The 14,293-nt window shown below is 56.7% G+C and overlaps 1 protein-coding gene across 2 annotated transcripts in view; it reads left to right on the forward strand.

The window, feature by feature from the left end:
* Positions 1 to 14,293, forward strand: part of ZNF609 (zinc finger protein 609) — a 72,901-nt gene that overhangs the window by 13,204 nt on the left and 45,404 nt on the right. Inside the window, exon 2 of one of the 2 annotated variants that reach the window (XM_063346211.1) lies at positions 910 to 1,774. In XM_063346211.1, coding sequence (XP_063202281.1) covers positions 1,028 to 1,774 — 747 coding nt within the window. In that variant the 5' untranslated portion in view covers positions 910 to 1,027. The remainder of the gene's footprint in view (positions 1 to 909; positions 1,775 to 14,293) is intronic. The other variant, XM_063346212.1, reaches the window with a different exon arrangement.

A 14,293-nucleotide genomic window follows, 5' to 3' on the forward strand; every position in this document is an offset into this window, starting at 1 on the left:
CGTCAGTGTAATTGCCACGAGCTAATCTCAGTGAGCGGCTCCGGCGCTTTTTCAGGTTGCGTGTGGGTGTCTTTTTTGTTTTCCTGCCCCCGTGTCGCTGCCTCTGGGGACGGGGCAGAATACGATGTGCCTGAGAGTGGGGAGGGTGAGGGGCTGGAAGCCAGGAGGAGAAATTTTGGGCTAGCTGGGGTCGTCCATGGTGCGGGCAGGTTTGGCTGGTCCCACTCTTCCCAGTTAAGACCAGGTACCCATGCAATTTCCCATCCTTCAGAGCCTGCTGGGCAGCTCATCGTGGTGGAGGTGACGGTGGTTTAACGCGCTAAAGCCAGGTGCCATGTTATGCTGCCTGGAGGTGCAGGATGGAAACCCGGCGCTTCCCGCTGCCATTTGGCCTTCGGCGGCTGCTCTGATGCGTCTGAGTGTGGCAGGCTCTCTGAAGCTTGGGATTTATTTCCTGCCGAGGCACTCGGCTTCCCCAGCGAGCGGCTCTCATCCCTCGCAGCGAGGCTGGCGCAGAGAGGAGCCCTCCCCCCGGGTGGCATCGGCAGGAGAGGAATCAATCCTCCCTCCCAGGGGCAGCGCTCGATAATTCAGAGGGAAATGGCGAGCGGGGAAACGTGTGAGTAATGTCTTGTTGGAGCCGAGAGCTGTGACCTGCCAGGGCTGGTATTGATCGAGGGACGAGTGCCAGATGGCTGCTGCTGCGGGGATGGCCGAGGAGCAGCCCCCAGCCCAGGGGGGTGGCAGGAGGATGCTGCCTCGCACTGTGCGGTAGGGGATTTGGGAAGTTGGGGGCTTTCACCCTGACCAGGACCTCTCCTGCTTGCAGGTGGTGGCTGCCCATGAAGGCAGATCCATCTGTCTGGGGGTCCTCATGTGTAACCCTGTTCTCTTTGCTCTCCCTTCCAGCAGCGATGCCGTCACCTGGGCAGACCCCGACCGCTGGAAGCCCCCTGAGGACGTAGGTGACCCCCAGGGCGTGGAGGCAGGGAAGAGCCTTGAACCGTGAGGGGCCGTTAACTCTAAGATGTCCTTGAGCAGCGGAGCTTCCGGAGGGAAAGGAATCGATGCGAACCCGGTTGAGACGTACGACAGCGGGGATGAGTGGGACATTGGCGTAGGGAATCTCATCATTGACCTGGACGCTGATTTGGAGAAGGATCAGCAGAAATTGGAAATGTCGGGCTCCAAAGAGGTGGGGCTCCCGGCACCCAACGCGGTGGCAACCCTACCGGATAACATCAAGTTTGTGAGCCCGGTGCCAGGCCCGCAGGGCAAGGAGGGCAAATCCAAGTCGAAAAGGAGCAAGAGTGGCAAGGACAGTGGCAAGCCAACCCCAGGGACCTCCTTGTTCACTCCCAGCGAGGGAGCTGGTGGCAAGAAGGAGGCTCAAGGACGTTCTGGGGATGGCGCGAACTCAGGCGGTTTGGTGCCTGCCGTCACCCCGAAGGGCTCGGAGAAGTCAGCCAAGGCATCTCGCAGCGTGGCCGGCTCCAAGAAAGAGAAGGAGGGCGGCTCGTCCAAAAACAAGAAGGAAAGGAGTGAGGGTGCGGGGGCTGCAGCGGAGAAGGAGCCCAGCGTGCTGCAGCCCCTGTCCCTGGCAGTGAGGGTGGGACAGTATGATGGGGGCCAGGGGACAGAGCCTGCTGCTGCCGAGCAGCTTGGGAGTATAGCTATTGACACGGGAGCTGCGCTCAATCCCTTGGGAGTTAAGTCGGAGCTGGAGGATGGGGAAAGTGAGTGCCGGCAGCTGAAAAAGGTGAAGTCGGAGAAGGTAAGAAAGGTGTTGGCGTGCGCGGGGAGGTGGCGTTGCCGGTTGACTACGGATGTGCCGTGGTGGGTGACGAGGGAGTCGGAGCGCCATTTGGGCCAGCGCCGATGTAGGGCTGGCGCCTTCTCATTCTGGACTGAAGGCGGTTTGGCCGTGTGATGTGCTGGGATCCGGACACGGTGGTGGGAGGGCACCGGTCAAGCTGTGCCTGGCTTCTGGGAACCACGCGCCGGCAAATCGCCTGCAGTCACTGTACGTCAGGGTACCATTCTGCTCTGCCCTTGGGGGTTTGGTTTCTTCAACTCTGTGGCTGTGCTGAGCAGGTCCAAGCCCACCTGGCTCCTGTCGCTCTGCGGAAGGAGCCTGGGCTGGCAGTGAAAGTGATGTCCCTGTCCTGTGTCTGCTCCGGCTCCTGACAGTGCAGTGTATGTTGGCTGCTCTGCTCTGCTTCCCGGTGGCTTCACCTTGTGTGTCAGAGCTCCTTGGAGCTCCCGGAGGAATTTATTTCTCTCTGGTTGCATCATTTGCAGAGAAGGAGACCTTAATGTGTTAGCAAATGTGGGATCTGCGTGGGTGCGCAGGCAGGCACGAGGTGCAGGGTTGACAGGAGTTACCGCCTCGTTTCTTGGTCTGCCATTGGTACGTGGGCTTTGTCCCACTTGTGGTGACAATCAGCCTCGGGCCGACGAGTTGCTGTGGGTGATTTTTTTTATGTGTCGCTCCTCTGCTAACACGCAGCAGTGATGCTGAGCTGGCAAAGCTGCTCTTCCAGGTCGCCGGGGGTGTGAAGAGCCCTGCCAGCAGCATGCAGCCAACGGGGTGAACGGCCGTTTCTCCGTCTGAGTGGCATTGGGCTCTGGGTGGCTGCGCAGCCATTTCTAGATACAGCCTCTGGAACAGCAGCTTGGTTAGGTTGTTTTTTAGTAATTGCAGTGGCTGATGTGATTTCTGTGGGCAGATGGGGGAAGACTTTGAGTATATAGAGCTCTTTGCGCTTGGAGCAGAAGCTCCTCCACGTTACCTGCGCGTATGGTGTCGCCGGTCTGTTCCCGGGAAGCCGCGCATTTGCCGTGCATGGGGTGAGCATCACGAGTGTGTGCCTTCGGGGTGGCTCAGCACCATCATCATCATGTGCTGGGGTGTCGAGAGAGCGGCTGGGTGGGTATTGGGTGTGCGTCACCGTGTTGGCAGACGGCGGCTCCCCGGGAGGATTTCTGCGTTGGTGTGGGGATGACGGTGCTGGGAAAGGTTGGATGGGGAGCACTCAGCGGATTTAGGAGAGTTGCTGAGACCAGTGAGATGTTGGAGAGATTTTTTTTTTTTTTTTTTTCCATTTGCAAAAAGATAGAGCATATATGGAGAGAAGGGTGGTGGGGATGGTCAGCCATGAATGGCTCTGGGAGAAGAGCTGCTAAGTAGGTCGGTGCTTCCTCTGCTGGAGAGAAAGGCTCCTGGGGCAGGCGACCGAAGCCTGTAAATTTAAGGAATGGTGTGGAGAAGATGTGCTGTTTCCTCATCCTTCCCAACAGCAGAACCAGAGTGAAGGAAACAGGGAAGAGGAGCAGGTGCTCTTTTGGATGATGGACTTGAATGCTGCTGCAAAAAGCTGTGGATGCTGAAAGTTCACGGATGCTGAAAGTTCACTGATGCTTTGGGGCACCTGGGTGGGTTTGTGGAGGAGGAACCCATCGGGGAGGTGTCTTTGGCTTGGGAAAAGCCCGAGGAGGGCTGGACCTTGGGAATTAGTTTGGGTGGGATGTCAACATGCTTGGCTATTGTGTTCCTTCTGCTGCTGGCCACTGTCAGAGCCAGCACGGGGGCTGGCTGGCCCTTTGGTCGTACCCTGTGTGGCTTTTCCTGTGTTTTTACTAGTCTGTCTTTCACTGATTTAGCCACAGAGACCCTCTGCAGGTAGAAATGCCAAAGCAAAGAGGGGATTATGAAGACAGGGACCAAACACCTTGAACCTTGACAGGCTGGAGGAATGGGCCCATGTGAACCTCACGAGGGTTCATGAGGTTCAACCAGGCCAAGTGCAGGGTCCTGCCCCTGGGCCGGGGCAATCCCTGCTATCAGTACAGACTGGGGGTGAGTGGATTGAGAGCAGCCCTGCAGAGGAGGACCTGGGGTTACTGGTGTGTGACAAATTGGACATGAGCTGGTAATGTGAGCTTGCAGCCCAGAAAGTCAACCCTATCGTGGGCTGCATCCAAAGAAGCGTATCTGGCAGGTGGAAGGAGGTGATTTTCTGCTCCTCAACTCCGCTCTGGTGAGACCCGGCCTGGGCTGTAGGGGGCTTGTAAGAATGATGGAGAGAGAGTTTTTACCAGGGCCTACAGTGACAGGACAAGGGGTGGCGGTTTTAAACTGAGAGAGGGTAGGTTTAGGTTGGACATAAGGAAGAAATGTTTTACAATGAGGGTGGTGAGACATTGAACAGGTCGCCCAGAGAAGCTGTGGCTGCCCCATCCCTGGAGGTGTTCAAGGTCAGGTTGGACAGGGCTTTGGGCAACCTGGGCTGGTGAAAGATGTCGCTGCCCATGGCAGGGCATTGGACTAGCTGATCTCTGAAGGTCCTGTGCAACCCAAACCATTTTATCATCTCCGTACAGATACCCCATGAGGACAGTTCTGCCATTTTACTCGTCCAGATTCAGGTACAGCCACGTGGATGAAGGCTCAGCCTGGAGGGTTGAGCCTTGTTTTGAGAAGTGATTTAAGGTCTGGATCTGCTGGAGAACGTGTCGGGTTTGGGCTCAGGAGGAAACATCAGCTGTGTTTTTTTAGCTTCCTGGAGGCAGCTAGATGGCTTCTTTTGGGTTGGGAAACCCGTGGGCGAGGAGAAGAAAGGTGGCTGCGTGGCGAGGGGTGGGAAAGCAGTTTATTGCTTGAAGAAGAGCCCAAGAATGGGCCAGTGGACCAGGGCAGGGTGGAGGATGGAGGTGGGCAGCGGTATTGTGCTGTTCCTATCCCTGAAAGCTGCAGAGATGCTGCTAACCGGACTCCGGAGGACAAATGAAGAGCAGAGGTGGCTGTGGGAGGGCAGCTCCTTCGGCGAGCGTGTTGGGGGGATGAATGGGACAGGTTCCTGCAGGCCTGGGGACAAACCCTGCCTGGGAAGCGAGAAACTTGCTCAGACTGAAACAGGAACAGCCACAACGTGACTCAGCCCAACCTTTGGTCTCCGACGGCTTGTCCTCTGCTTAACCCTGTGCTGCTCCCGCTTCCCTCTCGGGCAGGGAGGCTGGTCTCCATCTGGGGATGGACAAAGAGAGAGACCATTTCTCCCTCCACCGGCTCCAGTGCTGGGTAGGTGACCTCCCCATGCGTACGTGTGCGCCGAGCAGTCAGCCTCCAGCCAGGAGGTTTTGTTGTACCTCCTCGGCAGGATTGAAGAGCACTGTAGCAGCGAGTATTTTTCCCTTGATGAGGTGCTTCAGTGCCACAGTCAGCTCGCCGTTTGCCCCTCCTTCTGCTTTTGTGCTCTTTAAATATCTCACTGTAAGGTTTTGCAGCCCTCCAGTCCTTGCTGGATGTAGGAAAGAGCTTCGCTTTGGTTTTTTTTCAGCCACCCTTTCATGTCAGCAGGTGCTCGAGCTGGCGAGGTGTCCACGGGTGAGGTCACCCTTGCTCCCGTGTCTCACATCACAGGGACGGAGCCGGTGGACACGGCCTGTGGGCTCAGTGGGAGATGTTTTCCCAGTGTGACCCCACGGCTCTTGTGTTGTTGCTTCCTGGGGTGAAGCCTCAGGAACTGAATATCCCAAACGCCCTTTTTCTAGGTGCGTTCCTTGGCCATACCCAGCCTCCTGTTGCGGCATGCCCTGGCTAGTTCCGTACCCTCCTGGAACCCGATGCCGTCGGTGTGTCGGGACACAAGCCATAACTTTGCTGGGGCTGGGGCTGATCGTGGTGAAACCTGTTGGCGTTAACCCTGCCGAGACCTCCCAGGGCCTCTGGGGTGGGCTGAGCACCAGGCGCAGGTTTCCCTTGGGCTGCGGGGTGCCTGGGCAGCTCCTTCCACTGGCCTGTGCTGCTGGAGCCCCAGAAGATATTTGCGGGGGCAGGGATGGGAGCTTAACGCTTCTTGCAGTGAAATGAGCCTGTGCTGATGCACCCGTGTCTGGAGCATGTGGACAAGCAAACGGTTCTGTCCCGGCACGGTGGGCAGCAAGCCATGGACCACTGGGGATGGCCGGTGCTGAGCCGGGGGTTGGTTTTGGTGGGGGGACACCGGTGTTTGGGAGGGAATGGCCGCTCTCGGCGAGCGGCCATGCTCAGCAAAATGGCCGTGCAGGGAGCAGCGGTGCTGGACGGGCTTAGGAAGCCTGTTTTTGCTGCCTGCCCCGCCGGCTGCGTTCGTGTGGCCGAGCTGGCCCTGGGGCCGGTTGGCCGGGATGGTGGGCGCTTGCTTGCCGGCTTTCCACCCCGGCTCGCCGCCCGCGCCATCGCCCCTGGCACCCTGCTCCTCGCGCGCTGGGGCGAACCGGCCCGGCCGGGGGATGTTAAGCATTAAACAAAAGAGCCTCCCAGCTCTTGGCTGCCGCTCCGGCTTTGTTTTGATTGAGAGGTTATTCAGCAGGAGGAGGGCGGGTTTTTTTTTTCCCTTTTTTTTTTTTTTCCCTCCTCTTCTGACGAGCGTCCAGATGCGACGCTGCTGCAAACAAGAGAAAGGCAAACAGAAGCCGCCGGAGACTCAGCTCTTCTGAAAAGCCTCTCCGAGTCACGTGCGCTGTGGTTTCGGGCAGCGAGGAGGTGGATTCAGTCATGTCCCTTTGCCAGAGAGGGGGTAGAAGCCACCGGTGCATTTTTTTGCCCTGAATTTCCCATCCCAAATGCAGCACGGTTATGCCCCGCACCTGCTCTGAGCGGAGATCCCCTGCCATGGGTGGCCCGATGGCGAGGGGACGTTGTAAGCTGGGGGACACTGCAGGGGATTGGCCCCAAAGCTGGTGTGAAAATCCAGTTCTGGTTCTGTGGGAGGACAGCGTGGCGTTGGAGCAGTGGCTGGGAGGTCAGAGGGTGGTGGAGGAAGTGGGGTGGCTGCACCGCAGTGGTGGCAGCTGCCAAAAAAGAAATACTCCCCAAAAACACATCCCTGGACTCTCCCTGCTGCTGCTGCCTTGTCTGGCCGTTTGCAACGTGGCTTTGGTGTCATCTATGCAGACCTTCTTCCTCTGAACCCATAGAGGCAGACCTGCATGGTGTCTTCAGCGCTGTTCCTACAGTTGTGGCTGTCCCAGCCTGACCGGGATGTGGGATGACCCCCCCAGGTGTTAGGTGTCCTCCACACATTAATTCTTTACCTGGAATCAAAGCACAGTTGCCTTTTTTTTTTTTTTTTTTTTAAAATTCTTATTTTTTAGCCGTTTTTGGTAGGAGGGATGAGGTTTGGTAGAGCAGCGAGGGTTGGGGTGAAGGGGTGCTCGGATGACTCCAGCTTGAAGAGGTGAGATCTTCCCAGAAGGCAGTACCTCTGCTAGGTCCAAGCCCAACAGGACATGGCCATAGACTCTCTTTGGGACATCACTGTACGTTGGATATTGCGTTTGCTTCCAGCTTTGCGCCTCAAAGAGAGAATGATGCTCTGGATAGAGCCTGGAGACCACCGTGGGCTCAGCCCCAGCCTGATCATGGAGGCAGCTCCTTGCCATATGGCTGTGGAGATGTGGCCGCTAATGCTGTGCTGCAGCTTTACATCATCCTGTTGGTGGGTTTAAAGGGCTCCAGCTCTGCTGTGGCCTCTTCTGTCACAGTATCCCAGCCATGGCCAGCTTCTTGCTGTCCCTTAGTCCTTGTCCTCTTCTCCTTCACTAGCTGATGTGGCAGCAGTAGAGCAGTGCAGCTGATTGACCTTGCTCAGAGCTTCCAGCTCTGTTGTCCATGCATCCTTTTGGGACTTGATCTCACCCTCTGCCAGCAGCTCTTTGTCTTTTGCTCCCGTACTAAATGGTTGGAAGGTGGTTTGATCACTGAGCTCCCTGAGGAATGGCATGGGAGCAGAGAGCTGCCGTGCTGAGGGCTCGAGCCCTCTGTGTGCCGAGCGCCTTCTCTGCTTGCAAAAAAACCCAACACACCAAAACAGCTTTTCCCACCCCAAATGTCAAGACGTTTGACGCGAGGCTTTGGCAAAACCCGAGCAGCTCTGACCCGAGGTGCCCAGCAAGGCGAGGGTGAGGGGAGCTCCTCTGCATTCAAGGTGGTGGTTTGGGAAGCCGAGTCGCTTGATGTGGGGCAAAGCCAGGCCGGGGTGTTGCGGGCTGGTCCCGGCCTCGTGTGTCAGAGACATCCTTGGGATTTTGACCCAGATGCCATGGGTAGCTCCCGGCGTGGGTTTCCTCGTCTTGGAGCCAGGGTTTGGGTGGAGAAACTCCCAGTTGGAGGCTTTTCAGTGGAAACAATTTTTGCTTTACAGCCCCTCCAAAGCCCACTCCGTCCATCCCTTCAGAGCTGTAATTCCTTTTCCCCTGGGATTTTTAGGGCATTCAAGAAACCGCGTGCTTGGGGCAGGGACCCGCTCGTACCAAAAACCCTGGGCAGAAGCCATCCTGGTGCCGTTTCCCACCCCTAGCTCCGCAGGGCTCGGCTCTTCCTGGGGAGCGGCACTGGCAGCTTGGGAAGCGGCAGTGGGGGTGCAGGCAGCTGCCGGCTCCTGCCTGCTCCTCGCCCTGGTTCCTTTTCTCCAACCAGGCTGGAATCGGCCGCCTCCAGAGCTGCTGACAGGGCTGCCTTGGGAGGCCTCGGGAATGACACCGCTCGTTTCCTTATCGTCCCCAGCCCCGCCGCCCGGAGCCTTCTGCTGCAGGAACAAGGCAAGAAGGGGGCACGCGGCCAACATGTGTCAGGAGCTACAAAGGAGGAAATTGGCCTCGTTCGCTTAAAACCATGGGGTTAGTCTTTGAGTTTTGGCTCCTGCTGAGAGGTTATTTATATGTGGGCTTTTCTTTTTTTTCTTAGAACCACTAGATGTAGCAGGCTGGGAGTTTCAGCTGATCCCACCTCTGAAGGTTTTTACAAAGGAAAAATCGCGTCTCTCCCCATTTGCTTTCCCGTCTGGCAGCATTAGGAAGGACTAGTGAAGGGGGGTGAGTTAGTTTTGATACCCGACCCATCGACATTGCCCTATCCTGTTTAATAGGACGTCGTGCCAAAACGCAGCCCCGTCTCCGCCGGAGTGGCAAGCAGGACCTGCGGCTCCCCGGCAAGGACACGGTGACATGCTGGGAAAGCAGAGAAAACATCTCCCCGTTCCCAAAGCCCGAGAGTGGAATGACAACGCGCTAACGAGGAGGCTGACGGAGGGGGGGATGGCTGCTTCTCGACAGGGTCCGTGCATGGCTTCCTCGGTGCCAGCGAGCTGCAAATCCGCTTCCCCGACGCTTTGATTAGAGATTTTGATGAAAAGGCTGGCGGGTGATTGATCCTGCTGACTCATGGACCCCATTTCTCCTCTGCTGGAGACGGTAACTGCTGGAGATGGGTCAGATTTTGAGGCTAACCAGCTCCGGTAGACTCACTCGTGTTTGTTGCTTTGCTTCCAGGCTGGCGGTGGCTGCTTATTAGCCTAATGACCCCAGTTAGCCAGCGCCATTTATCTGCCTGAGTGAGATTTCTTTAAAGGAAGATTCGCGCGTCTCGAGCGCTGCGCGACCCCAAAGGCTTCAAAACCTGTGGAGCTGCTCCGGCGGCCCTGCCGGGAGCTGATGTAGGGGGAGTGTGCCAGGAATAACCCGCTAATGAGCAAAGCTGCTCCTCCACCCGGCAGCCGGGGAGGCCACTGGAAAGGGCTGCCGAGCAAAGTGCTGCCTGCTTTTCACTTCCTCCGCTTCTAAAGGCTGGCTGGCTGGGGATTCGCCGCCTTTTCCCAGTTTCCTGCAGGCACGGCGTCTTCTGTGCTGCTGTTTTCCTGATGTTTGCCTTGAAAACACGGCGCTGCGTTGCTCAGCTGCTCCTCTTGAGGATGCTTCAGGCTGGAGGCATGAAATCCATCTAATCCATCTTCCCTGTGAGTCCTTGTGTGTAGGTGACCTCGCAGATGTGCTGGGCGAGAGGGCACCCAAATATTCAGAGCTGATGGCAGGCAGCACCCCTGCGCAAGATAAAAGGTGATGGCAGCGGGCTTCTGTCGTGGCTTCTTGTGATGTTCCCACCTCGTGGTGATCAACAGCTGGAGCCGGAGACCTTGCCGGGCTGCAAGAGGAAAGCCACCCCATGTCTCGTAGATGTTGAGCCAGCGGCTGAAGTCAGAGAGCTGGAGAGAGACAGCCCAGGGCTGGAAAGAAGTCGCCGAGCTCCGAAATGATTTAAAGCTACCAGCAGCCTGATGCTATGTTGTATTTGGTGACAACATCTGCTCGAGATATTCCTGTCCCTGTTACTCATTCCTGCCCACGGACCGGATCAGGGAACTGATCTGATGTAAATAAAGGCGCTCGGGGTTTTCTAGGGTGAGCTCGGGTTGCGGCTGGCAGGGCTGGGCACACCATGCTGCTGGGATGGACGGATCGCGGGCAGCCCTGGTGCTGCCGGGGGATGGAGACGGGGGCTTTGCCAGGATGAAGCCGGGGTGTAAGGGGTCTGGGGCTCTGCCCAGCCACCGGCCTGTCGAAGGGCTCGCAGTGACTTTGGCTCAACCTGGGAGGGCACGTGGTGGTGCCCCCCTCCCTTGCTGAATGGTGCCGGCTCCATCCCAGCGCGCTGCAGATGGGAAGAATGCCTTTGCAGGAAGATGTTAACCACAAAGCTTTTATACAGTGTGATGATGGCACATGCACGTACCCGCTGATGTTTCCCCTGCGCTTGATGCTGAAATTGGCTTAAAACTCAGTGTCTAGATTTATTTTAAAATATCACCTCGCCCTTGTTCACTTGGGGTCCCTTGAAGCGTGCTGTGATGAATAATGTGGAGAGCAAGCCCGCTTTGCGGGCTTAAGAATTAATTCTGATAGTGATACGGAGGTTGCCACGTTTTACGTCTTGTTGAGGGGACGAGATGTGACACAACTCAGAAGCGCTTTCTGTCCGGTGCCGAGGGAGCAAGAGGAGCCATCGGGGCTCTTGGCTGCCCTTCCTTGATGCTGATGCTGGAGCCTCCATGCCTCAGTTTCCCCTGTCCTCCGGGTGGATCGGATGCTCTCCTGTTTGGAGACTTTGCTGGGGAGAGCACCCAAGGTGCTCCAGGTGGAGAAGGCGCCATTGCAGCTACTGATCCTGTGGTTCTGTTGTTTTGGGCTTGTTTTTTTTTCCCAAGCTAGAAAGTAATTTAATTCTGGGGAGCTCACTCCCCCAGTCAGCTATGTAAATGCAGTGTTATGATTTCCCTGCCCGCCCAGGTGCTATGCAAATCAACACCATTCCCAGACTCCCACCTGCTCGCCCCCCATCCCTCCCTCCAGTCGTTGGGATGCAGGTATGCTGCCTCCCGCGCTGGGAACGGCCCCGCTTGTCTCTTTAACAGACGGACGTGGCTTGTTCTGGAGTGAACCGCGTGCTGCAGGGCTGGCAGCCACCGTCCTCAGGCTCAACCCTTGAAAGAGGACCCTGGAGCCAGGGTTCAGTCCTGGGTTCAAGCCTGTCGTTGGCTGGGCTGGAGGAGGGAGAGCTGCATCTGCCTGGCAGCGAGCGGAGGCACAGGGTGTGCTGCCCAAAAGGGGCTTGCTCCCTGGGGAGGGCATTCCAAAAATTGTCATATCATATCATGGAATGGTTTGGGTTGGAAGGGACCTTAAAGATCATCTAGTCCCACCCCCTGCCCTGGGCAGGGACACCTCCCACCAGACCAGGTGGTCCAAAGCCCCATCCACCCTGGCCTTGAACCCCTCCAGGGGTCCCACATCACTGGCATGGTGTGGCGAAGGGGCTGCGATGTCCTTGTGGTCCCACGTGGAGCATGGTGCATGCTGAGAGCCACGGCTAACGTGCCTGTACCAGCTCCAAGCGAGTATTTCCAGCTGGCGCTGCCCTGCCAGCTTGGTGTCCCAACCCACCCTCCCCGGCAGGGCGCACAGCCCCACGTCTCCACTCCCCTGTCCCCTTCACCTGCCACAGCGTAGGCAAGAGAGGCCCTTTGCAAGGAGAAGGGAGCAAAGCCATGGGAGAGAAGGGGTAACATCAGTGCCGGAGCTGAGCTCCAGCAATCGAGGTGGGAAGGGAGCCTTGGAGGAAGAGGAAGGAGCTGGGGCTGGGAGGTGCTCACTTTGGAAGGCTGAAAAGGATCCTGTAAGGGGAGGATGGCCTGGCGCCAGCCAGCTCTTTGAGGTGGTAACGAAGTCATCAAGAAGAGCTGGCATGTGCTGGTGCAGCCTCTCCCGTCCGGGCGCTGGGGAGAGGAACAGATCTATAGGATGCCTTGTAAGTAGAGCGACATTTTAGGGTTTTGAGTGGTGTTTGCTGTTCTGTGGCTTGGGAGGAAGAAGGCTACCGTGTATATACATCACAGAGCCGAGCAGTTTGCTAACAGGAAGGTTTCTTTTTTTGCTTAGCATTAACGTTTCAAGGTACAGGAACTCTTTAGGTATTTAGTGTTTTATGGTCTTCCAGGCTGGCTATTAATACTCCGCTTTGTGTACAGCGTGAAGGGAGCTGGAGGGGCTGAGCTTTGAATGCTCTTCTGAGGGAAACCAGCCTTTTGGTAGAAACCCTACGGCCATGAGCAGAGCATTTCTTAGCTGCCCTGGCCTGGGGGAAGAGTTAAAGCCCCTTGCTGGCTGGGAGAGCGGGTCGTTCAGCTCTCGGGTGGTGCTCTGTCTGCAGAGACTGGATCTTGCATCAGAAAAGCAAAGGCTGCACGTGAAACCACCCTCCAGCGTAAGGGTGACCAAATGTGCCATGGCTTTGCCGGATCGCTGCCTGGTTGGTTTGTGGAGGAGCCATGTCCCAGGAAAAGGCCCAGCTCTTGAGGGGCTCACAGCCGGTTCTCTCTGCTCCATCCTACAGAGCAAGAAAATAGGAGCTGTTGGTGTTCCTCATGATAGATAACTCAACGATAGCTAATGGTAGCTTGGACCAGCTTGTGTCCCGTCCACGTGGTCTCTGTAAGTAGGTTCAGCGTTTACCCATTCCCCCAAGGACGTAAGAAGGCGCATGGCATTAAAAAATTGAAATTTTGGGTTTTCCAGGCTGTGTCCTCAACAGTAGTGCCTTGGCTCCTGGCAGGAGCACCTCCCTCTGTGGGGCCCTTCAAAGGCGGAAGATGCGGTGGAGAGGGCAGCGGCAGATCCGATTCTGGTTTTTCTTGTTGTGTGAACGGAGGCTGTTTTGGCATTCCCCTTGCACCACCTCCATACCCAAGCTCCTGGCGTGCTTGAGCCCTGGGGTCAAATGCATCCGCCTTCCCGCAGGGAAGGGGCTCTCCTCGACCGCTCTTGGCTGGGAGAAGAGCACAGGTGAGATGCACCACATCTTTGTGGTGTCCCGACGGTCTCCAGCCTTTGGCCGCATGAACGAGAGCGACCAGACTTGCAGGTGCCTGTTGTTTCTGGGCAAGAAACCAATGGCTTCATCTTCCAGGCCACAGAAGCAGCCAGAGTTTCTGGGCAAGGAGGGGGATCCAATTTGGCGCAGATCCCAAGCCAGTAGCACAGGGAGCTACCGTGATGAGTGATTGGCTCCTCTTTTGAAGCCAGCGTCATTAAGCAGAGCATGTGAAGTCGGGGTGGGGGACCAGGGTTTTGGTAAATTGGATGTTTCTGGGCATGGAGACCTGTGTTACGGTGCTATGCTTTGCTCCTTGCCCACTGCCCTGCTGTTGTGCGTTGCTCAAAAGCCTTTGGGAACCATCCTCCCTGCTCAGCCTGTTTCAAACGTGGCTCTAAAGCAGCACCTGGCAAGAGGTGCCTCAGCAGCTCATGTTGAGCGAGCGATGCCTGCCTCCTGCCAGCGAGCAAGGCCATTAAAACCCAGTCTCCTCTGGGAGCTGATGGTCTGATACGGGAGATGGGAAGAGAATCGCTTTCAATTTCCCATTGATCCTAACAAGCCGGTGTGGGAGACTCAGATGGCCCAGCTGTGTTGGTGGCTATTAGCTCTGGCACTCAGTGCCGCTCTCAGGTCCCCTTTACTTCTCAGTTCTAGGAAATCGAATAAAGAGAAAACCACTTAGGAGGATTTTAATCAGAACTTGGCAGAAGAACCTAAGGAAACCCAAGAAATCTTCTGACAAGCGCTTCATGCTGAGATTGCCAATGAATGGAAAGGGCAAAGATGGGGCCATGGCTCGGGTGGGTTGAGTTTCTTCTGGATGGTTTAATGGGATTGCGTGAAGTGTTCCTGCCCCCCCAGGCAGGGTGAGAGAAGGGAGAAAATAAGCCACCTTCAGTGTGCTGGAGACTTGCTGTCAGCTGGAAATGAGGCAGAGTCCTCTGGGAGCAGTTGATGAAAGTCATCCCGGACCTGCTGGAGATAGTGTGGCTCGGGAGGGGAAGATTGCTTGATTTATACTCATAGTGGCCTTGCAGATTGGGGCATTAGCGTGACATGGTTGTATTTCTTCAAGAAGTTGACCTTGACAGGCTGGAGGAGTGG

The sequence above is a fragment of the Chroicocephalus ridibundus genome, chromosome 9, assembly GCF_963924245.1.
Source record: "Chroicocephalus ridibundus chromosome 9, bChrRid1.1, whole genome shotgun sequence".
NCBI classification, from domain to species: Eukaryota; Metazoa; Chordata; class Aves; order Charadriiformes; family Laridae; genus Chroicocephalus; species Chroicocephalus ridibundus.